A 26341-nucleotide genomic window follows, 5' to 3' on the forward strand; every position below is an offset into this window, starting at 1 on the left:
CTTACTTATCTAAGAGCAAAAGCTGTTTCATCCTTAAAAGTAAATTGTCTAAACTAACCTGCTAAATTTGCAAATAACAGCTTTTCTTTCAATTTTGGTTATTTTTCCATCATAGGACTATCCAGGGTCAGCAGTATAACATCCACTGAAGTATGGGACCTCCTTCTTGCAATAATGCTTTTTATTCCTTTTTTTCAAGCTTAACCTTGTTCCAGAACCAACTGCTGTTAAAGAATTCTAATACCAGGGGGATGAAATTCTTTGTGTTGGAGACAGACTAGCAGCTCTACGAACAGCAGTTTTAATAACAAGAGATGGTTTCTTGCAGCTGGTCAGAGGTTTGGAATGTGAAAAGTTTTCCAGGAGAGGTGGGTAGATTGCAGGTGAAGTGGCCAAATGGGGAGAATAATCACAAATTATATTTTGGTTCTGTGGATTGTCAGATCATTCCACAATTTTTCATCTGTAAACAGCCACCAGAGCTGTAACTGATCATTTGATCAATGCATCCATCCATTGCAATTCCTATCCTGTTGTGCTGTGAAAATAACAATAAGAGAAGCAGAAATCTACTTTTAATGGCAGTAAGTTTCATCTCCTTATCTCAGTCTGTCACTAAAAATAGTGATTGTTTTCCTGCCTGCTTGACCCGCTGCTGTGTGAAGAAATCTTGAACTCATTTCTCAGTCATATTTTTTTGTCTAGCTGATAGGCAAAAAAAAACCACAAAAGGAAAGAAGAGCAGGCTTTTATGATAATGTCATCATCGGCTCCCAGCTTCAAACACTTCTGCGGCTTTTGAATTGTCATTTATAACTTGGAACTGAACCGACCCATAATTCCCTTGATGCATTTAGAGAAATTGATAACAGACTGCTTCTTTTATGGCTCAGAGGAGGCAACTCCAATCACATCACTATTGGCAGTCAATATTATTTTCTGACATGGTTGTAAAAGTATAAAGGGGCTTATGGCATTTGTTTAGATGAGGAATGGGCTCTCAAGCTGTGCTGGGGTTTATGGGTCCAGATTACTGAGAAGCAAAGGGAATATGATGTTTGCAAACAGGATATGATTTTATTTAAGTTTGGGTTTCATACGTTGTTCCCTGGGGATTTTCCTGCAGACAGAAGAGAATTTCACTTTTATCATATGAAATTGGGCAGTTATCCAATCCCCCTGCTCTACCCCCCTAAAGACACTGCTCCAAACCTGTAATGTGTAAAGTCAGACCTTTAAATTGCAAGAGGAGGAGCTGGGGAAGAACACCACCCTGCAAAAAATCAGACTTCAGAAGAATTAATGTTTAGTGAACTGAACAAAGTGGTTCATGGGCTAAACATCGAGCCACCTGAACGGCTAAGAATGGCTTGTACATATTACAGAATGTCCGTTGCATTTCCTCTAATTCTGCTGTTACAGCAGTAAAACAGAGATGATATTTTCTGCTGGGATAAGCTGGTCTTGTTTCATTAACTGAAACATAGCTTAGATCTTTCGTATCAGAAGACAATTTGGTCTGTAATTACCAAGAAAAGAAATACATAGCTATAAAATCTCTCTATATTTTTACAAAATTTACAAAATATTCCTGCTTTCTGAATGTTAAATTTTCTTCCTGGCATTCCTTGCTGTGGCAGCTGGACAGTGCTACTTTTTGTCCTGACCACACAGGAAGAAATGCAATAAGAAAGGCAAGATTTCACTACTATACAAGTTTAGTAAGTCATCCAGGAAAAAAATTGTTTCTTGCTGCTTCTCATTCTTCCCTTGATCTTCTCAGTCTATGCCCAGGAAGAATTTTTAGCCTTTACACATTATGACTCTTATTCCTCTTATTTCTATAAGAGCTACTGGTACCAATCTGGTTCCATTACTGTGGTACAATAGTTTAAAAATTAAGAAAATATTGGCAATGGCATTGCCTCCTTCTAGCAAATTTTAGGGTCCAGGCTGCTTAGGTGTCTCTCTCCTTAAGTGTGCACAAAAAAATCTGTCTACAAAGAAATCAGACTGCCTGTGGTTTGGGCACTCAAATTAACCATCACCTCCACACAGATATTAGAATTGTGTCTTTCTCCTGTATCTCAGGCTTTAAGAAAATAAGTATAGTCCTTTCAACAAAAAAAAAATGTTGGTTTCCTGGTTTGGGGAAAGCAATCTTTAAGTCCCAGAAGCTCATCTATTCCATATTAAGCCTTCCATTGTCAAATCTTTAGTATACCATGCTGCCAGTATATTCACTATTAATTTAAATGACTTATTATTAACCTACTGAAATTTGCCAGTTATAACATTTTCAACCATATTGTGGAAGGCTTCTGGGAATGAAGGACTTGTTTACCTCTTAAGCCTCTGTCAGCTACACCATCCCTAAAGAAATTTCAAAATTTAATCAAAACAACCTCACGGGCATGTTATCCTTTACTTGATATATTTTGCAGACTATTTAGGACTCACAGTTACATGGTGTTGACCGTGTGATATTTTCTGCAGAGGTCAACAAAATATGTGATCAAAAAGACCTTTGTGGTACCACCTCAAGGAACAACTTAAGGCCAATGGGGATGAAACCAGAGTAGGGGCTGGAGGTTTGTCATTCCAGAGCATTTAAGGGACTTTGTGCTCCATCACTTGATGCAGTTCCAGATAAACCTATTGAGGCTATGCACAGGATGAGGGAATGAGGGTCTATAATGTACTCCCAGCTGTGCTGGTGAATGCACTTTTTAGGTGGTATACCCTGTCAGTTCTGGCAATTCATGGCAGTCAGCTGTTTCAGTGGTTTATGCTTTGTAGTAACGTATTAATTAATATTACACTTTAGTCAAGCTGTCATGCGTAGAGGATTCTGGGTTTTCTAGCTGACAAGCTCACATCTTCCTTGAGTGGGCAAACTAATGAAGAAAGAGGGAATTAAGATAAAACCTGTACATTTAATTAACTTGCAGTTCAGAGCAACAATTCTCTGAAAACTCACTTGTCCAGCTTTTACGTACCTAATTTAAGACAAATTACTGAAACAGCCAAAGCAGGACCCTGATCACCCTTTCTTGCCTATATAACCACATATAGCCATAAGTATCACTAGAGCAGGAGTCAGTTCACCTAAGATCAGAAGAACTGACTGAAGGTGTTTTGATTTCCTTCATTGACAGGGACTTGAAACAGCTAAGTTCCAAATTTTAGGTACGTTGATTTTAGGAGGAAAAAAAAAATTTACAAGGCTGATAACATGAATCTCGATCACAGCAGACAGATAGCCTTCCTTTACTGAGGTAAAAAGACTCCATCTCTGGTTCTGGAAAATCTAACAGTGTCCCATCTCTGGGCAGAGAGAGGATTCCACACTTAGCATATCAACACCATGGCCATAAAAAAAAAGGAAAAAAAAAATCTCTTCATACTATAGGGCAGATATTTTGTCCTTATCTTGTCCTTCCCTGGCACAGAGGTGGCCCTGTGCCATCCACTACAGAGCCTGATGTTTAGACCAGTGAGAGTGAAAATATTCAACTGAGAGACATAGTTCCTTGGTATTGCTGCAGGTGCAATGGACTGTTTTAGAATAGTCCTAAGCTGCTTTTACGTGCAGTAGGTAAGGATAGAAAGCTGAAGTGGTAATCTGTCAACTTGCCAAATACAGAATTCAGTCCCTCAGACAATTTCTTTTCCCCTTTTTAACAAAGGGCCTTTTTTCTTTGCTACTTGACCAGGTTAAAATTGTAAACAAAGATAAAACACATGGAACACAGAAAATCATTGGAAAGTTAATGAACTACAAAAAAGTAAAATCTTTAAAGGTCTTACATCATTTTTTGCATTTCCTAAAAACTGTTGTATTGCCAAAGGCCAGCATTATACAAAGAAGCCTTCTTATTTTCCAGAATAAGAAACATTACATAAATACAAATATGCACACATACATTAAACAATGGAATAGTACCATATACAATCTACTATGCTATTCACTCTCCCCGGACTTAATCACACACACACATATGGATTTGATGGGAATTCTATAATTAAAGCAGAATCCACATTTGCACTTTAAAAACACATCATGTGTTTATTTATAATTTAACCCCAGAAAAGCTCTCTGAAGAGGAAACGTTCATGTGTTGCTTGTCTGAATAAACACCAGGTTCTAGCATAGTTCCATGGTGGCCTCTAACATAAAGATCATCTACATCCAAGAAGAAAGCTGAAATGTTATGTATTACTAAAAATGTGTTCAGCAGTAAATGACAAAACTTCTTAAAAATAAGGCTTGAATTTTGCACAAAAAAGTTGCATTTTCTGTAACTGTATGCATTACAATCAACTATACATTGTTGTATCTAGTTGTCCACAAACTCCCGGAACCTGCATGATCAAACATAAGAAGGTAGTTGCACAAGCATTTTCACATACTAACCCATTAAATACTAAAACAAATATAAAGTTAAATTAATAGAGTACTCACAGCTAGGTCTGAAAGTGCAGTAACACTTTTTACAAGCATCTGGTCATATATGCCACATATCTGAGACTTGAATCTGGGCCTAAGTGTTTTATTTATGAGTTTTTTCTAAAAACAAGTTCTAATCCACATCTAATCCATGCTATCCTCCCTCCATTCCCCCTACCAATGATCCACACATCACTGTTTCACTGAGGTTTTGAGTTCCTTTACAGTGTTTAATGTACGCTTTATGAGATACAGAGATTCTGGATGCCCGTCATAAAAGTTAGTTTAAGTGAGAAACAAAATAAAACTATTTCTTCTTAAGATATTATTCTGTTCAGGCTTCATCTTGACTTTTTTCTGATTCTCATTTTGAATGCAAAGCTATTTATTTTTTAATACACACCTCACATAGTACTTACTCACATATTTCACAAACCTTTAGATAAACTCCATTTTTATAGAAGCAGGGGTGCTGCATTTTTATCAGTGGCTGACTAAAAACATCAGCAGCTCTGCTAAGCATTCAATTATTAATTTTTACTTAGCAATTTTTACAGAGTATTTTATGGGAATTCGCTTTGATTTATAATAGGTTTGCAAGTTAGACTGCTATTGGCAGGAAAAACATTAAAGATGTTAAATATTCTACATACAGTGGGTACCTGTATTGTCCACATTCCTTGTTCTTGCCAGAAAGAGACTTTTTGGGTCAGAATTATTAGCATCCAAAATTATTTTTAGAAGTCCTTTTCAATGAATATTACTATTGATAAATTCTCCAACTGGAATTATTAAAACACAGTAGTCAATGCAAGACCAAGGGAATTCCATACTTTTTGTTTAAGCAATGATTTGTGATGATCCTCTGAACTATTCATCCCATTGGAGCCTAAAGATCACATCCCCTTCACAATTTATTTGTAAACCACACTGGTAGGCAAGAAAATATGAAAAGTTGACATTTTGGGTACTCTTTATGGCAGGCAGTTTAGATTAAAACAGCCAGAAATGCCTTTGACAGAAAAAATCTTTGATACAGCTCTAACACAGCAGTAAAAATAAAGGAAGCTCACTGTATATATTTTTCCTAAAGTAGTCCACTTTTACACACTTCCTGTATGCAGGATTTATGGAAGAAACATCAGCCATGCAAACCTCTTCTCCTTTGTTCCTTAACGAGAGACGTGGCTGACAGGCCATTCATTAGAAGTTGTTCCTTGGAGATGATGTGCACACCTTCGCTTCTTTAGTCATGGTGAGATGAAACAGCAGCTGAGAAGCACATTGAGGACCTTTTGCTTCTTAGTGGAAATCACAAAGGTGATGAATGATCACCGGGACATCTGTAAGAGTGGGAGGTGAGAGCTATGAGCGTGACACCTGGGAAGCTGCACTGCTCATGGTCAGGAGCAAAGTATTACAAACTTATGCGGTAGCGTTCGCTGGCACCAACGGTCTCCAAGAATGACAGACTCGTTGCTGGAAGTGGTACCAAAATGCCACACACAATTTTTAGAGGTTGCAACACTTCAGGAAAATATTTAATTTCTATTTTCGTGCCAGAGAACTGAAAAACCCCAGTGATAGAAACGTGTTTGCTCTGGCATAAGTGGAAGAGTGTGAGATTCTGAATGCTTTTAAAGCTAAAACACAGGAATTTGCTCTGCAAAACACAAGTTTTATTAAATTTCAGTATCACTGAGGAAGTCTGTATTCTCCAATATTATTTGTCACAGATTTCTTAATCAGTTTGTTTACTTCAAATAGGTACAATGTTGTTAGCTAATCAGATTTTATTTACTCATCAGTATTATAACCATTTATATCAAAGGACAGAATTTTTTCTAATGTAGTTGTTTTTCCATATTTGTCTTGAAATGTAACCGTCTGAAGTGCACACTGAATTAACTTCCATGCAAGAATAGTTGAGCTCAACCTCTGCTCTTTAAAGAAAGAGCAAAGAATTCTTTTAAACTACTGTAAAGAACTGCTACTTTTCAGGTTGTTGCCACGGATATTGGACACACAGAATACAATGACCGCTATTGAAGAAGCATCAGAGGTGAAAGTTTCCATGAACACATAGATAACAGATCGCATTTCTGATCTGTTCTCAGAGAATAAATAGAATCTCTCTTGTAGAGACACGTAGTAACTCTAGGACTGGTTTTGATTTTAATGATGGCAACAATTGTGCAGAGAATCTAGGGCAGGATGAGCAATTCAGTATATTTTTAATTTGGTTTAGGCATAAAATCAGAATTCCACTGCAAACGCTGGATTTACATTAAATAACAAGTTGTGTGTGTTTGTGTGTGTGTGAGCAGGAGTGGGGACAGAAAGTTCTAGGACGCTTTGCATCCATCCCAAAGCAGTAGCTTGGGGCCTCTCTTACATTTTTATATAGGTATCATTGGATGTGTATTTAAGGCAACTTCAGAGTTTACAATAATTACTCAAGAAAGATAAGTAACTTGTATAGATGAATAAACCATGCAGGTTTGAAAAATTGAAAGGTTTGTCAGACTATGAGCAGCATTTCTGGTCAGCAGAACTGTGATCCACTGATCACTAGGGAGATTCCAAGAGGTTTCCAAAAGAAATAGAACTGAAAGAAAGGAGAAGGAGTCAATAGATTTTGCAGCAGGGAAAGGGACAGGTAAAACAAAAAGCAGTTATAAATATATCTTAAAAATACTTCAAAATTATTCATTTTATTCACATTGTTATTCACATTACTTTTTTTGCCCCCTAAAGTACATTCCGGATAAATGTAAATAGCAGGACAAGTAACATTTCCAGGGTCATCAACTGCAGTGATTTCATAAAGATCATTAAGTAAGCAATCTCTCTCTCAGATGTATTCTCATATCCTTCCTCTCCACTTTCAGATACACACGCCATAACCCAAGCAAGGTATAATTAGTATATCCATATATATCATAATATAACTTCCAAACTTTACAGTCAGCCTTAACATGAAATTTTCCAGGGAAGAGGGGTTACAGTACAAGCTTTCTGTCTGCTGAAATGTCTCTGCTGTTAGGCTTCTTGTTTCCTAGCTTGTTTTGAGTATGCTTAAAGTCTTCATTGTGAAAGTCAAGTTATCACATAGATATTTCTTGCAGGAAGCATTCATATCAATTTCTTCTTGTAGTGCAAAGCAGAGAATTTCTGAACATGGGGCATGAAACATTAGTTTCATTCAGTCAGGAGAAGTTTACCTACATTTCTTTTCACTTAAGTCATTCCCTTCCTCTTTAATGCCTCCACATCCACTTCAGGGACAGGTAGCTTAATTTCTATCATCTGTAGCTTTACAGAGTATTAGCTTTGCTACACATGCCAATGATTGAGCTATACTAGATGTGCTTGAAAAAGCCTGCAACCTACAGTGCTCATTCAGGAAACTCGGAGTGAAGTAAATCCATATGTGTGTTAGAAAGTCAGTGTTCAGATAGGACTTATGCTCTGGTTCTTGGGGCTTTCGTGCACAATCCTTCTTTGAAGAGCTGCAGCAGTGAAAGCATTTTTGATAACGAAATGTGCAGTATGCTTATAGTTCAACACTGACATTTTGATGCTTTAAAAAAATGTTTTCATTTGGTTAGACATTCAGAAGATTTTCCTACCCTGACAATTTCTTCAAAGGACTCTTAAATAGAAATAACGTATTTAAATAAACAGAAAAAAGGCCTAAGATTCTGTGTTAGAATTGTTACAAATCCCGTATTTTCTGTAAATTTGTGTAATATTGTCTGCAAAACAATCCTAATCAACATAGGTTTTTCACTGAATTCTCTAGCTGCTCCAAAGAATTTGAAGACTTTTTCATAGTCTGTGATTCAGAAGCCATCATATCTGTCACAAATTCATGCACAGTCAGCAGCTAGATAGGCTCTCAGATATATGTGATATATACATGAAATAGAACCAGGAAACCACAGTGTCTAATCTTATTCTCTTTACTTGTATAAAATCTAACCATTTCATCTCACAGGAGTAAAGAAAAGCATATCAAGTAGGATTTTACATAGCTGCATTTCATATACAGCCTGACAACTGGGCCAGGCTAGTAGCTGTAATTTTAATGGGTTTGCCATTTATACCACTGTATTTCAACAGCAATTTACAAAGTAAACATTGAGTAATGCTAAAAGAAAATCTCTGTTTAAACACCTGAAACGTTTAAGGCAATACACAGAACTAAAAGAGATATAAAATGGAGTGAGATGGCATTTTCTAATTATAGTTAAAGCATTGGCTATGTGATGCAAGTTCTTCTAGGTTGTTCTTCATGAGATGTTCCTCAGAAATCCAGTCTTAACTTTGCAGGAATATGAAACAGGATTTGACATCTAAGTTTATAATACTGTGCCTTTTCAGAGCAACAATTCATGTGTTTATGTTAGTTCTCTTTTATAACAGTGCATTGAAGTATGCAGCTTCAGTTGACTACCCCGGCTTTGAGACTTTACCATTCATTTCATGTACCACACCCAAGAGATTACCTAAAATAGCCTGAATTTCCTGTGTTCATTTAGGTGGTAATTTTTGAAAATTTATCAGGAAACACTGTTTTGTTCCCTGATTGTCCATTTTTTCTACCAATCCAGGTATGTTTAGGCAGCAGTCATTCAAGTGGTCTGAGGGAAATTTTTCAGTGGAAGATACTTGGTCTTATTGTCACAGTTCAGTCTCCTCACACTCAGTTGAAAGCAGAAAATGATAAATGCTGTACCCTGGCCAATACTCAGCATTCAGTGAATGGGGAGGCTGCCGACTCACATGTCAGAGCAGACAACTGTCTTGAAGGGTGGGTACTCTCAAGCTGTGGCTACAATTTTAACTTAATCAGACTTCTTGGAAATGAATCATAGTCCCTTTGAGGATGCAGGTTCCTGCTCGTGCCCTGGTGTACCGAGCAGCTGCCATTGAATCATTTTCATCAGCCACTCCTTCATGTTAACCTTAATTTGCTAGCCATAAAAATTGTAAGAAAGTACTGCCTCCCAACCCTCTTGTTGATAGTTCTCTGTTTAAAATACTGCACAGTATTTTTCAAACTTTATTATTATTTGATTAAATTGATTTAACCAATGATCTCTACTTATTTATCTCTTTATTTGTTTTAAAAATGAAATTTGATTCACAGTTGCTTTAAAGCAAGACAGAGACAATCTGAAGGTCTGCCTAATGTTACATACATGTAATTTTTTTTTACTACTTGGCTTCTTTTTTATATCTTGTTGTAATTTTCTTAGTTACCTATTAATTAGTGTGCATCTTTGGGAAAACTACTAAATTTCATTAAATGTCAAAGTACCAATCTACAAAACAGATATAACACATCATCCTGTGTCAGGCTGATAATGCTTAATTGTGTTTATACAACATTCGAGTTTCTCAGATGAAAACACAGCGTGCTGTTAGATTACTGTTATTCTAAACTTTGCAAGTGAAATCCAGTCTTCTTTCTTAGGTCTACTGCGAAAACAAACTATTGTCATTAGTTCTGCTGCATGCATGCAAAACTGATCAAAACGACAGAAAAATCAGGTCCAGTACACTAGAAATTAAGATCATTTTAGTAGCTTGAAATATAATATTATTGTAACAGTAACACAGAAGACATTTGACAGGTGTAGAGAAGATCAAACTTCTTTCTGTTTCAAATGACTAATCAGAGAAATTCCTCAGAACCTCCAGAGTTGAGAGCAGTTGCATCCATTTTCAATTACTTGATTTCTTTTCTTCTTCCTTTTTTTTTCCCCCCAAAGAAATTAGGAACAGAAGCTTCTAGTTCAAACTGAAAACATGTCTTAGTGTGCTTGGAATTCATCCAAATAGCATCTGCCACAGTATTTTGTCTATCCCTAAACGATTTTCTTTTCATGATAAATTTGTACGGTATGATACAATTAAATGCACTTCCCATGGAGCATCAAGGAAGTCTGACTGTCTCTTTGGATAACTTTTTCAAACTATTTAACACCAGCAAGTCTACTTGGCATAATATCATAAAGGAATACACAATATTTCACATATATGTTTTGCTATGTTTCTCCAAATAAATAGTTCCTAAATATAGATTTCAAAAGTAAAATTTTAGCATACTGATTGAAGCTGTAGAACGGTGCTGCTTAGCCATCTTTATATTTTCTTTATAAAGTTTTCTTTAGAATATTTTCTGTAACATACATGCAGTGTCTAATAGGTTACACTGGCTCATCTAGAAATTGCAGAAGATAATTTTCTCTGCTTTAAATAACCACATTTATCTGTTACAAAATGGAAGATAAGGCCTTTCAGTCAAAACTTATTAATTCATCAGATCTGGAGATACAGCGAGGTTCTCGCTTTATTTAATTCAATTTTCTGTCTATGGCAATACTGACTACCACAATTACTCCAAAAAATTAAATCGTTCAGATTTCAGTCACAACCAACTCCTGCCTGGGTAGGAAAGCTGAGTGCTTACTGCTGGTTTTCGTTTTTAAGAAAGAGGCACTGGCCTGTGCCACTGACCAGCTCTGGTGGCTGCCCGAGCCGGCTGCTGGGGCCAGCGGTGGCTGTTCCCGATGGACACTCGGTGCGGGTGGTGGCAGGTCCTCCTCAACCCTCCAGCCGGCGTGAGGAGCGTCTGGCAAGCAGGCCTGGCCCGGCCGATGTAACACTGTTTGTAATGAGAAATCTAAACAGGGAATGGCAGCGAGGCATGACAGGAATGTGTTTCCATTGGAGAAGCCCGTGCAGAGAAAAAGCATAAGCAAAGCCATGTCCAGAAGGCCTTTCAGCTGGCCAGCACGGAAGACTGATGTTATTGTACACGGGCTGTCACGCTGCCAGCCCTCCCTCACGGGTTTGTTTTCTCTCATGCTCTCCCTCTCCCTCTCCCTCTCCCCTCTCCCCTGCCTTCCTCCCGGGGCCGGCTGTTTGCTCAGGTGGACAGTGACACCGTTTGGAACGAGCTGCACTCGGCCGGGGCGGCACGCATGGCGGTGGGCTGTGTCATCGAGCTGGCGGCCCGCGTGGCCTCCCGGGAGCTGAAGGTGAGGTCCGGGCCGCGCCGTGGGTGGGAGCACCGGGCGGGCCGGGAGCGCGGGGGGCTGAAGGCAGGCGTTGTTCCAGCGCTCTGCTCCGGGGAGGGTGGCGGGAGGGGAGCCGGGAGGGCGGCCACGAAGGTGTGGCAGTGCATGAGCTGGAGCAGCGGTGGGTAGTTCCAGCGCAGAGGTGCTGCAGCCCGAGGTGAAGTCATTCATAGCATTCGCATCTCCGGCGGCGCTGGCTTTGAAGTCAGTTTTTTTGTTGTTTTTGTTGTTTTGGTTTTTTTTTTTAATATGGTTATTTAGTTATGTGCGTAACCTCAGGATACCACCCAGCGAGAGGGGAGGCAGGCAGCAGGCCAGGAGGAAGAGGAGGGCGATGGCCCAGGAGGTGCCCAGCTGCCAGGCTGCCTGCCCCGCGTGCTCCTCCCGGACCGCCTTCCCGCTCCTATCTCCGTGCCGCGCGATCTGCAAGGCATGATGTACGAAACCCAAATTATCCCCAGTCTAAACAATTTATAAAAGCTCCAGACCTGACAGACTTTGACATTTTATTTGGTAGTTTAACGGCCCCATTTAAAGGTACACCATATGCAGCCAGAGTACAGGCTTGACCCAATAAACATTGTTGGAGGAAACGTTTCCTTAATGAAACTGTTTATTCACTTTCCAATCCACATACTAATGGATTCAGTCCTATTTCCAGAATCAAGATGGAAATAAATATTTTAGAACTAGCATGGCGTGATGATTTTTAAAATTCTGAATTTTATTTGAACTTGAGAACTTTCTTCCTGTATATCTTTTATTTTAGTCAAAATATGTTAGCTATCTATTTGCAAGTGGGTACATTCATTTATGTACATATATGGATAGATATATAGGTATATAAATGACAACATACTCAGGTGAAATGCAGTACTGTAGCTCTGACACAATTGAGTGCAGTTACTAAACTTTCACGTTCAGACACTGAAATGCTTAGCCAAGTACTACACAAAACATATAAATTTGGAAATCTCAGATCGAGAACACGGCGCGTCATATGGGATCCTCTTGTGCATCCTGCCTTATGAGTGCTTCATCCTCTTTAAGATTTTTTGGGCACAGTAGGATACATAACTCACTGTGCATTATTCCCACCCAACACGAGTAATGAATGTGAAGAAGGTTTTCTTTTATCTCGTTTTTATCTTTGGCAACTGTAGGACACAAGGCAGTCTCTAAGGCAGTTTAAAAGTAAGTTTTGATAAGAATAATGTGTATGCACTTCTCTTGACATGAGCAGGAGTCTGCTGCAGAATGTTTACAACTTACCTCTGTATGTTTGTAGTGTTTTTCACAGTGTGAATGCTCTTGCTTATTTATGTGTGTGATAGCTGAAAAGAATCAAACATTAGCCATTGTGAGATTTCACTTACTATTGGTATTGCAATAGTCTGTAAAAAGATATATTTAAATGTTTTATATTTAGTAATACTCGTATGTGGTTTACTATAACATTGTTGTTGATCCTAAGTAGAATTTTTTTCCACAATGCAGAGAATAGAACCAGTCTCATGCAATTTGTAGTTGAGACATAGGAAAAGTAATTGTTCAACAAATATGCCCAGTATTTGGTTTATAGCAAATCATCAAGAAAACAGACATGGAAAGGATTTGCTATGAATTAGAATTGGGAATACTCCTACCATTCCTATAGGTGTTTATCTAACGTGCTTCTAGACTTCCAGCATGAAGCCCAATGAATTACATGGCAATATGGTATCTGAATGAACTATCAATCTGCATGTGATATTTTTAATTTAAGGTTATGGAAAGGTTATTAATGCCTGACTGACAGAAGAAAAGCATGCTAGAAGAAGTTCTGTAAATGCAATAATTTTGACATTAGCTATTTTGTCAGTTTTCCTATGCTTGCTTTGTTAATTCATCCATACAAAACTAGGGTTTGCTAGCAAGTTTTCTCCCAATACCCTCATATGGTAAATGGCATTAGGGAGGATTTTTGTACTGTATTCTGGAGGTTTCTACATGATGTTCAGGATGAAACTGTAAGTAGCTGTAAGATTTTAGACCCAAGATCTGTATGTTCCAGTTTACCATTATGCCTTTACGTGTTCCATTTCCATCTTGCTGCCATTTTTTTCTCTAGAAAAATAAGTGTTGCATTGAATAGCGGTTTGTAATAGGGAAAATACCAATTCTGTAGGGTACTTGTGAGCATCTGAGGGGAAGAAAGTGGAGCTGACCACTTTCATGTGCATTCACTGAACAAGTATGCATGTGAAGTAACCATTGGAGGCCTGTACTGTGAGCACTGAGTGGGAGGATTAAGCTCTGATGGGAACCTGGAATGATCTGCTACAGCCTCAGAATTTTTGGATGACAAAAAAAGCACCTTCCAAGAATTGTATGCAAGCTGTCACAGCTCTGCAACATGTAAACAGCAAGATGAGAGCAGTAGAGAAACACACTGTAGTTGTTCCCTGGGTGTTTATCATTGAGGATTGCTATCAGATGGTGTGCTGTCAGTTTGCTGTAGTCTTAAGAAAAACGGTAAATTATGAGACTGATTTCTCTGAAATTCCACTGAGAAGAGTTGCATATTGTGAGGTTCACAGTGGCAGATTTACAATACACAGAAAGGACTAACCATAGAGCAGTGCTTCAGATTGCAGCCAAGGAGGCAGTGGATTATCTACCCACTGCACTGGAGAATCACAGATGCCTTTTTCTGAAGCAGCCATGGTGATGTTAGGATCATGTCAGAGGATATCTATCTAGTGTTGACAAGGTTTTGAGACAAGAAGCCTCAGGAATGGGATGCCTAAGTGTTTAATTTAACAAGTGCTTTTCTGACATGAGAATTATCAAATTTGTCAGTGTAGTTAGGTATCGGCAGCCCAGATATTTCTTACATCTTTATGAATGTATATGTTTTTATAAAGTCTAACATGGTTTTCCTAAAGTTAAATTACTTTATAGACATGAATTCAATCAATTTAAAACTGAAATTTTTTACTATACTTTTTATCTATAGTGTAGAAACTAACAAACATAAAGTGTCCTGTATTGACTGGTATCTGACATTTAAAGGTTTTTTCAGGAAGGACTGGGCATTTCAGTTTCTATGCTTATTGCTTGGTCTCTAGTCATATCGCTTGCTGTTGCATAGACTGATAGTTATAGGTTGGAACTACAGGTCATGCTGCTAAGAAAAGAGTTGAGATTACAAAATAAACCAAGAAAGTCTGCGGAACAATTGTGAGATTCACTACAGAGCTGGGCATGAGTCAAACTCATATGCAAGGCAAAGGTTTTTTACTTTGTTCTGAATTTCCTGAGACTGTCAGTCCCATTTCACACAAGTCTCATTGAGAACAGCAACGTGTTGTTTATCTGATTTGGATGGTGTTCAAAAACTGATCAGGAGTTGAGTTCTCTTCACTGTAGTTCAAACCCCTTGTGAGACATCAGATTTCTTTGATCTCTTTGACTAATGAGGAAAGCATCAATATGACAGTACTAGGGATGTAAAACAATTTGGTTTACTGAAATTCTGTTGCTGCCACAATAGTAAGTTATTGTGGTGATGGCGGTTTGTTTGTTTGTTTGCTTTGTTACTGTTGTTGTTTTTTAATCAGAACAAATTTTCTCTTCTCTGAGGAGTCAATCTGGATGGTTTTTATTTGATTACATCCAACTGTCAAAATTAAACATTTTGGGGGTTTGCTTAACAATATAATGAACACTCGTGGATATCCATTTGATACACTTTTGAGGTAATATTTAATAGAGAATAAAGAATTACACCAATGATATATAAAGTACAATACGTGTGATGTTATATTGAATTGAATGCTATGCTTTTGCTTTTTTTGCTAATTTATTTACATGTCTGATGAATGTCATCTTGGCAATATTACAACAGGAGATGAGCCTAAGTATTGCATGAAGGTTACCCTTTTTTGAGGTTTTTATAATTAGAAAAGCTGGTGAGGTACAATGAGGTATTTATGTTATATGGAATCGGTGCCACATCTCTCCTGTCTGTCTCTTTTATACATCTACCTTTGCTCCTTTCTAATTTCCCCAACAAATTTATGTAAATAGCTTTTAATAGTCTGCTTGCTGGCCACAGATCTTTAGAAGAGAGAAGTATATAGATCTGGGTGGATAGAATTCCACCAGTCATTAGCTATATCCAATAAATAATTTTATCAGATTAGAGAAGTCTTATGATATATTCCTTAGGTCTTGGAGAAGAAATACAGGTAGTGCCCTGCATATGATTTTTTGCCTGCAGTATAGCTCATGAACTTGGCTTATGAATCATTGTCTCTAGCGTCTGCCTAATGACCACACTTCAGAGAGAGGGCCCTAAAAGATCTGCATCTGCAGAGAGAGCATTTCTTTCCTGAAAGTGTCTGCTAAGGATTTCATTCCTCTCATTGCCACAGGAGGTGGCACTGGGAGGTGCTGTCCTGCCTTCCCTTTCCATTTATTTCAGACTGGTCCAACTGCTTCCCTTACATGCTCAGCTCAGTTCATCTCCCCTCCCTGCTGTCACACTACTTCACTCACAGGCAACAAGGCACCAGGAGACTCTCCCCTTGCCTATATGTGTCTGTCCTACACAGCAGGTACTTCCCTCCTGCTGCCCAACTGGATGAGTACAGAGATTGTCCAAATCCCATATTAGACAAGTCTCAGAGGAAAACAAGGAGAGTTTCTGCGTCTGTGGTCTTTTGGGTTTCAGATTTCATTTGTAACTCTTAGAGCTTCCAAAGAATCTCACCGTTAGGACTTAGCTTGCCAAATCATGGGTGTTTTTTCCTGTAAGAGTTGCTCATATTTTCGTTTTGTTAATGAAATTATTCAAACTTATGCTACCATTTGTTTTGTTGCCATATATTAGGTGTTTATGAAATGGTTGATTCTACATTTAAGCACTTGGTATTCAGGTAGTGTTTTAGGTTAGTATGATAATTTTGCAATAATTATACTTTCTTGAATAATGTCCTCCAAAATGTTATTTGTTGTTGTAATGGTTGTTTTATTGTGTGTTGTTTTGTGAACACTACACGTGTCTAAACTTCTTTTCTGATAACAAATTGTACATTTCTCTGACTGTCCCTTGACAACTTAAAATTGACTGGCAGGTATAAAAGTACAGGTGGAAAATATAATTTAAAAAGAGTATATCTAATAAGAACTTCTTTTTGCAATGGGAGATGACTTTCTGTCGTCATTGGTAACTCAGTGCCAGAGCAATCCATGGAACTACTGAAAATCCAGAGGAACACTTCTGAAACATTTTTCTTCAGCCTCAGATGGCCCCCTTCAGTACTATTATAAGCCAAGATTAATTATTTTAAGTACAGAACCCATAATAAGGATTAATGTCTTGTTCACTTTGTATATCCTTTAAATATGTCGATGTTGGTGATGCCAACACTTTTTTGTGATAGAAACATGTAGTGCCAAATATTTTTAACTTGACAAATTTGAAACAGAAGAGACCTACACAATAAACTATCAAGAGCTGATAGGATTTGTATGATTATTCCCTGTTTAAAAAAAAAAAAAAAAAAAAAAAGAAAAACTTTGAGTGAATTAAGAAGCAGTTTTCCAAAAGAGCACTCAAGAAAAAAGGCACACAAGTTAAAAGCATGGTCTGAGGACTGTCCCGAATATCCACTTCAGCTGAATCGAGTGAAGCATATGTCCTTTTTCTGCCTTATCATATGTATGTGTGCACACACACATGTGAAGTTGCCCTGCTGGTAGTTAGGGGTCATTTAACAGAATGAAAGCAATTGAAATGAGTTTCCTCCAAACCATAATCTGATACATTCCTGGGATGGTTCTTTCTGATAAGTCAGGTTGAATCAATACCAAAATAAACCTCCTGCGTTTGGTCATTGCTACTCTGGTGTCTTTGTATAATCCATGGATGACTTAAATTGAACCTGAAACTCTCATTCCAAGTGAGCTTGGTTTTTGATGTTCTCAAGGCCTTTGTCACACAGTACTGTGAAGGAATCATCATGTGGTAAGTAGCACTAATCTAGTGAATAAACAGAATTAGCTTAATCAACCTCCTCTTCTCCCCACGTTCTTAGTTTTCTAGTCTTAAAAGTATTCTGTTTAAAAATCTTCAGCTCTCTTTCACAACTCTACTGCTATGTTTTCTTGGAACAAAAAACTGAAAGGAATTATCATTTTAAAGATATAATAAACAAAAATATCTGAAAACAAATGTCTTCCCAGTCCCACAGTGTCCTTCCTCCAGTAAAGCGTCAGGCCAGAAAATTTTCATGCCTGCCTAAACAACACAAACCCCCATACAGCTCCTCTGATTACCTACAAAAATCTCCTTTCCTGGAAAGTGCTCTGTGCTCAGGTGCCTCCTGGACAGTACTTCTCATGCAAACTCTGCCCTACCCTTGTTTCTACTTCCATGCCCTATAAAACTCTTCCTCTACCTTAAAAAAAAATTCTAAATGTGACAGCCACAGAAAGAGGTATTTTTCCACATCCAGACACAGCATTTTTAACAATGCATAGTGTGTAACAAACAGTAGCAAATGAATGCTTATTTTACTACTGTTAAAGATACGGTTGATAAAAGCCATCAATCAAAATTACCAGTGAAATCTTTTAGATAGAAGTTTGTATTCTGTGCTTTTACAAAGTTACAAAAATTGCAAAATTTCATATGAAACCATCTCTTATATACTTTATCCCAGCAATTATGGTTATATTTATAGCTGAATGACTGTTATTATTTCATATAATCATACAACTTTAATTATATGTGCGGTACATAGCTTATCTCCATGACCACTCTGTACTTAAAACTCTCTCTCTGCTTTCTTTCCCAATATAGTTGACACTAGTTGTGGCTAAACAGGGCATCGTGGTTGTGTAGAAGTTAGTCAGCAAGCACCAACTTCTCCTGTGTATTTTCTGGTGCTATCCTCTTAGACCTTCAGGAAAGCAGACAGGGAACTCTTTCTTTCTGTCGAAGTTCGATGTTTAATGTCCATTTCTGTGTTCTCGGCCTCTGCTACCTTCCTCTGCAAGACAAAATGGTATTCCCTCCTGTCCATTACTATTTTCTTGGCAAATCTACATGCTTCTAATGCTGCTTTGTTAAATCACAGGTTCTTCCTCACTGCATTCATAGACCCCCAGGGTCAGATACTGGCTCCTGCTCTGGCAGTATGAGTAGCTTGCAGAATTGTCCTAAACAGGTACCCAAGGATCGTCTCAGCCTTATACCACTCCCCCTTTTGCTTACCCTCCCTGATGGGTGGCGTAGTTTGGGATTGTGTTACAGCATAAGTGGCATTGGTAAGAATAGCATTATCTTCTTCCTGTTACCAGTTGCAAGTACAAGTCCAAGAATGCCATGTTTAAGCGCTGCTAATTTTAAGAGCTAAATGCTAGATAGGTTAAGGGATTTAGACATGTAGAAAATAGCAACTTTAACACCTAACCTTAGAGAATGTTGAGCTGCAAGTGTGGAATTCAGACTCTGAGTTAGTTACCAGGTCTCCATCTAAAATACACAGAGGTTCCCAAGAAAGCTGTCCGTGGCAAGGTGTGCTGTTGTATCAACTAGTGAAAGGGAAAAAGTTCTGGTAAGAAATTTTCTCATTATTAGGGATTAATTTCCTGAAAGCCTTTTCTCAAAGATTATGAACTTCTGAACAGAATCTCAAAATCACAGAACAGTTGAGGTTGAAAGTGACCTCAGGCGGTCATTTCATCCACTTCCCTTGCTCAAATAGAGTGACCCTTGAGCTAGGGATGGAGACTCCACAACCTCTCTGGGCAGTCTGTTCTATTGCTCAGTCACCCTTATAGTAAAAGTTTATTTTCATATATTCAGATGAAACCTCTGATGTTTTGGTTTGTGCCCATTGCCTCTTGAATAGTTGGGTTAGATGGTATTGCTCTTTCATACAAGGCTTTACAACTTAAAATACAAGAAGACCTTCAATTCCTTCAGCTGGAAGGAACGTGATAATAATAATAATAATTCAAGGTTTTGATGTCTGAATAAGAGCTGAGGAAGAGCATGCATGACTCTAGACCTATTGTTAGAAATCTCACACTGAAAAGATGTGTCTCAATATCTACTTTATGGACCACATAATCTAAATACACAGAGGTGTGGGAAAAATATTTAGAAATTCATCCCCATGTTGAAGAAGTAGTTTAACCTGGGTCTTCTGCTGCTTCAGTAAGTGCTCTTGGAGTACCTGCTGGAATTCATTGCTATTTCTTGCATGGCACTGGCTTTTTTTGCAGTAACAAAAAGCCAGATAATTTTACTAGAGTAGTACCAGACTGAAACTAGTATATACTGCTTCTCAGCGAGACTTCTCACCATACCTGGAGTACCTGACTGGCCAGGTCACTTTTGGTCCACTTGGAATCAAGGCAGAGCAAGCTCCTCACTGTCATATGAAGGGAAGAGTCATTCACACCTTGCTACAGTGACCACATGTTGCCCTAGAGAAAACTTGCCTATGTCTCGTTTTACCACCTTGTATAATAGTAACACCAGTGGAACTCCACAATAGGTGGTCAGTCCAGTCCCAAGCCATGAATTAACCACCCATGTTATGGTATTGTCTTGAGTACTTGTCTTGGAAAGGTTCATGGAGAGGCCTGGGCATGATGTAGCCCAGTACTGTAACTGAGCACACTGCAGAAAGGAATCAACTCTACCAGCAAAGACAAGAAGGCCACAGTAGGATGTGCACCTCTGGAGATCAAAAATCCAACTATCTCTTTAGAGTCATGAAAGAAGAGAATACTTAGCTTACTGTGGAAAAATATTAACATGTTTTTTAGTTTTCATTAAAGGTCCAACTCAGTGGGTTTATCTACTAGGGATCTGTGTAAACTGAATTTGGATAGACTTCTCGTCCTTTTTTATTCAAATATGCACAGATTGTAGAATATCTCTATTCAGTCTTTACTCTTTATGCTCAAATAAAGGTAATCACATAATGGCACACGCATGAATCCTTTTTCTAATGTTCACATCTGTCAGTCAGTGTAATGTTCTGTCTACTTATAAAGGTGTCTGTATCCTCGTATAAATAAGGCTCTGTACAAAAATGCTTTGTATTTATGTGTGTTGGCTTAATTTTTAACATATTGCTCTGTGTTAGTCTTTCTGTCTTTAAACCAGATTTTTGTCTTTTTATCTACTGTTCTGAGCTCACTGTCTGGTATTTAAAAATTGCCTAAAGAAAAGAATTCACATTCCATTGTGCTAATGTACACTGTGTTCAGGCAAAGCTTGAAAGGAGGACAGATGAAGTGTTTTTATCAATTGCACAAAAGTTGCTGTTAGTACTGTATGGTAACTATTTTTCAGTATTTGGTATAATTCGACTATATGTTTTAACATTGGTATGAAATATGCATTGTATTTTTTAAAAAGAAAATTTCCCATGTGAACAATGAACATTTTGTAATGTAAAAACATGTAAAATATGGTCACCTGATGTGAATGTCCTGCATGCTCATGGAGAACTGTAATAGTTAAGTTCTGATTGCAGAAATTCACTAGATGTCATAGAACGGGACTTCCAAAGAGTCATGTCAGAATAAAGGAACAGAAAAGAGAAGCATGTACTGTACTGCCATGTTGTCAAAAACAACAGTATTGATGTTTTCTGTCTCTATATTGCCCCATGAAATCCTCCCAGAGATAATCGTCTTAATTATATTGATCTCTCGGGAATGCTGATAAAGTTAGATAATGAACTGTGAGCTGAGCAGGGGCAGTTGTAAGCCTTGCATGGACTTTTTCCAAATTTGTAAAAATATTGAGAGAACAAAATACAGGTAGCATCATGCTCTCTCTCTAGTAATACCCTCTTTGCTGAGTTTTTTTCCACATCATTATCTGTACATTCCTCAGCATACACATACTTTGTTTTTTCATGAATGCTACAAAAGAATTCTTTACTGAATTCTTCTCTAAGTCATATTTTGTGTGAAAAGGAAATGTTAAAAAACCCTCAGAAGGATAAGAAATAGGGTTTTAGCTAAGTCTAAAGCTGGTTTAGTTCTGTGGATTACTGCAGTCCACAAGGCCTTTTTTTTTTTTTTTTTTGCTGGTGTGCTTGATCTATAGGCAGTTTATATCCCACCTCCAGGAATGCCTGCCTAAATCAGAATGTATGTGTTTTTTGTGCCTTTAATTTTTGGGTTGTTGTATTTTTTTGGGGTTGGTTTTGGTTTTTTAGTGTGGACATTTAATGCGTAATAAGGCACGCTGTCAAATCCTTCAGATTCTTTAAATGGTGGCCAGAAGAACCACTGTTACAGATGCACTCTGTTTGCATTGTAATTTAAGTTTACTGAAGTCTGATAGAGCTTTGGCCATGCTCCACAAAAGTTGACTGCTTGGATTACATTTAGCAGCAAATTAAATGAGACAACCTGATAGTATTTGTTTATAAAGTAATGCCAGTGAATCAACATAGGTAGACAATTGCACAGATACACGCAAAACTCACATCCATAGGATTGTAAATAAACAGATTTCACAGGAACCAGTCTAACTCTATTAACTGCCATGTTGTTTCTCCTTATTTACACCTGTGTGAGTGAAAGTTTAATGATTGTTATGTTTGTTTCAGATAAGAGAAGGTTGGAACATTCACATTTATCTAGTTTGAGTATATTGAACTGGACTCCTTTAATAAAGATCATTAAATACAGAAATATTCCAGTCTTTTTTTTCCTGTCCCCTCCTCTCCGAAAATACAGTGCTCGATGGTATTTGTGTGAGGCGATGTGAAAATACAAGTTTGGCTGATATCTCATGTACAGATTACAATTTCTTATTTTTATGTATGTAGTAATCATCATTAATTTGATGGCAAATATATAGCTGAGTAGAATAAACCATCTTGAGTAGCTGAAATAAAGAGTAAATGTAATGAAGCAGTGGTGTTATTTCTTAATCCGTTGTAAGAGAAATTTGATATGATACACAACCTTATGAAACACTTGCTTCTTTAATATATAATCTGACTTTCTGAACAGAGCTACCTTGCCAGAACTTCTACATTTTCCCTTACCCACACTGGAAGGAAGGAATTTTCATTTTTCTTTTATCCTCAGTGACTCTAGAGGCAAAAGTTCCTTGATCATCACTGATCCTAGTGCTGTACTTTATGAAAATTATATACAGTTCCAGAACGTGTGTTAGAAAATGACTTTAGGGAATCTATTAAACTTGCAAGCATGGCAGGTTCCCAAGTTTAATTTACGGTTTGCAGAAATATGGGATATTCATTGTTGCCCTTTTTCTGCTGTTAGAAAGTACATGTGTGGGGGTCTGAATTTATCATTTAGTCCATACAGAGGTAAGGTCAACAGTGGATAATCATGTAAAATATAAACCTCAAACTACTTTGATTTTGAAGCATGTCAAGATGGAGCAAATTAACATTACATGATCTTAGATGCTTCCTTTAAATGTGAATTCTAGACAGCAGAATTGATAACAAGGGCTTTCTCACCCTGCCTTTTTCCTTCTCTTTAGATCATGTTGTGTGTGTATGTATGTATGTGCATATGTGTATTTATGTAAGTTTATATGCCACTGTTCTCAACTATATTATTTCTGGCAGTACTGTGAGTGGGTGATTGGACAAAAAAAGAGCCTCTAATAGATTTCAATCCCATCTGCCTGCTGCTCTGTTTTGCACTCAGTCAAGTATTTTTTTAAGCTGATAATTGAAAACCTATCTTGTTCTTACAGAATGGCTTTGCTGTTGTAAGGCCCCCAGGCCATCATGCTGAAGAATCAACAGCCATGTAAGTACCAGGGAATATTGCCCATCTTGGAGCACTAAGGTTACTGGCAATCACCTGTGTTGTGCATGTCTCTGAAGAACTGTAATTGTTAGCAGATGACTGAAAAGGCTTTCCAGGTACTCCCAGAAGCAGATTTATGGCCTCAGAGATCATATAGCATTTTTTAAAATGCTCTGAACATTATTTATAGCTATTTTCCTGACTGATTTGCTTTCTTATTTCTGTTCTTCTCTATTCCACAGGGGGTTCTGCTTTTTTAATTCAATTGCAATTACTGCCAAATACTTGAGAGACAAGCTAAATATAGGCAAGATATTGATTGTAGATCTGGTATGTATTCTTGGCAAGCATCACACTTTCAATGCATCTAGATAAAATATAATGAATTTGTATTTATATGTCAGACTTTCCAGCTTTTAATTCCTACAAGTAATAAAGGTGTGCATTTCCTCTGATTTTGGGAACTCATTAAAGCCAGGATGGCAGTACTGAAGCTATAAACATGTATGTTTCACTTTAATGGTGTTAACTGCAATTTAATGAGAAGAAGGCACAGATCAGGGCAACTTTTATGGTCCTTAAATGAATTGATACTTCCACCATTAAAATAACCCTACAGAACCCAAGTTTACTTTTCCCTACAGAATACAAACTTTAAATAGTCAGATGTTCTTTAAAGGATGTTGTTACATTGATAACCAAATTAGCCACTTTGCCCAGCTAGCAATGATTTGACTTGTTGTGCAACTTCGATATTATTAAACAAATCAACAGGTCATTCCCTCTAGGAAGCTTTCAAGTTGTGTATGTCAGGTTTTGATGGTTCCCTGAAGGAAAGCTATGTGATTAAAAAACCACTTCATTGGATTAGTCTTGTATTTTAATAGAAGGCATTCTTACACAATACTTAATATGTTTAACAAATGGATTATTTAAATGCAGATGACATTTGGCATGTTGGCTGTATTATTTTCATGAATAATGAATTGGAGCTCTGCCTTGCACTTAAAGGATCAGCCCAATGCACAGCCCAAGGAAAGTTGAATGCTGATTTATGAGCACCATTTTTGTTTTCCTACAGTTCATGACGAGGTGTAATAGGGTGTCTGACAAAGCATAGACAGGAAATGAACCCTGGCATCAAAACCTAACCTGTTACATCTGCACTTAATTAATTTTTGCAGGTGATAAAAGATTTAAAGACAAAATATGTTAAAGGGTTTTTGAAGTGCAGGGCTTAATAGTCTAAATCTTGTTCATATCTGCACTCATAATTAAATCTTATTGTGGAGTCATGGCCTTACCATCTAGCACTTTTGTTCAGTTAAACATGCGTACTGGCTGTTGAAGAGAAGCAGAGAAAGGGGGAGTATGGGAGAAGGAATGGCAAGTGAAAAATTAGTGGTATATGTATATGGGTAGATTAAGTATTCTTAGAATGTTTTACAAATATTTCTCAGATTGGTCTCCTATAATTTAGAAACATAATTATAAACTAACAGAAACTAGTATTTTTGAAAAATTCACTTCTACTATATGTTGTGTTTGTTCGTTGACTTGAATCTTTCAGTTCATTGATGTAAGTGCTGGCCAAAAGTAGAATCTCTGTTTATTCTCATTTTTAATAGGAAAATCCTATTCAAAGTTTGCATTTTGTGGATTTTTTTAAGTCTTTTTGTCTGTGAGTATTAAATTTGCCTTGTCAGGAAAAGAAAACATTTCCCTTTGACATACTTAGGCAATAAGCACTTAGAAATTCAGCTTCAGCTTTTCAAAGCAAGGTTAGATGTGCAAATCATTACCTGTGCAAATGATTACCTGTGAAGCTGCCTATCCTTGCCCAGGAAAGTACATAGGGAATGCTCAGCCTCTCTCTAACTCTGTCCCATTGGCCAGAATAACTCAGCTGATGAAAAGGAAGAAATATATGGCTGATGCTGATTGCTTCGTTCCTGGAGCAGTTGCAGTCCAGTCCCCAGTCTGCTCTATGGTCAGAGTAATGATGTACAAAAATTCATATGGAAGATTTCTTATGCATGCAAACTATGGATAAATCACAGGACAAACTGAATGAATGAACAAGTTAATAGTGATGTCTTTATTCCCACCAACAGAGAACTTAGGGCATCTGAAGGAAAGAATGGAATTACAGATGTTAGACTTGAAATTAACCTTTAAGACTATATTTTGATAGTGACTAGCACAGCAGGATCCCTATGCAAGTTGGCAGTTATACATGTTACTACAATATAAATATTAAAAAGTAATATCCAATCCCACACACTAAAGTATACTCCAGTGACAAATGTTGTCTTCATAGTTGCAACATTTTCATATATAAATTCTTAACTTTTTAATTATCAATCTTCCCTTCATTTATTTCTACACTAAAACTCTGACATTTTTTTCCCTTACCCACCACTTGGATAAATCTCTGTTTTTGAACTGACTTACATACCCTGAATACATTTGATCTACTAAGGGCAGATTATGAACTCATTTCCCACATGCTAACATCCGCAGTCTTAAAGAACACATTCCTTTGTCTAACCAGAGAACTTATTGCTCTTCAAAACTGAGTAACCCTTAGTGGAATTAAGGTTTAGACAAGAAAGATAGCTTTGAGATTTGAATTAAAAAAAAAAATAAAAAGGAGAAAAAGGTGTCTCTATGCCACTTAAGTATTTTTTTCTTCCCATTTGGAAACTGTTATCTAAAGCCCCAAATATTCATGGAAAAGCAAAACTAAAATCACAAAATGAAGTCCTTTTGTGTTTTTAGTCATAATCCCTGCAGATCTGTATATGTGCCCAGCACAGCTGCTCATGTTGCAGTCCTCATTCCAAGATCATCCATACTTGTATGCATGTTAGCAGGATTTGAGTCTGTGTTGGGGTAAACCAATCACTTCTGTCACAGCTGAAGACTGAATGGATTTTGAAGGTTAGTCTGCATGCCAGAGTTTACTTCATGTGCCACT

General features: G+C 37.5%; 1 protein-coding gene across 15 annotated transcripts in view; it reads left to right on the plus strand.

Moving 5' to 3' along the window:
- HDAC9 (histone deacetylase 9) overlaps positions 1-26341 on the plus strand; it is a 456848-nt gene that overhangs the window by 334949 nt on the left and 95558 nt on the right. For 13 of the 15 annotated variants that reach the window (XM_027639053.1, XM_027639054.1, XM_027639060.1 and 10 more), the window contains 3 exons: positions 11395-11502; positions 23306-23361; positions 23604-23691. In XM_027639053.1, coding sequence (XP_027494854.1) covers positions 11395-11502; positions 23306-23361; positions 23604-23691 — 252 coding nt within the window. The remainder of the gene's footprint in view (positions 1-11394; positions 11503-23305; positions 23362-23603; positions 23692-26341) is intronic. The other 2 variants (XR_003526976.1, XR_003526977.1) reach the window with 1 other exon arrangement.

This window comes from Corapipo altera, unplaced genomic scaffold (genome assembly GCF_003945725.1).
Source record: "Corapipo altera isolate COAL_440 unplaced genomic scaffold, ASM394572v1 44, whole genome shotgun sequence".
Taxonomy (NCBI): domain Eukaryota; kingdom Metazoa; phylum Chordata; class Aves; order Passeriformes; family Pipridae; genus Corapipo; species Corapipo altera.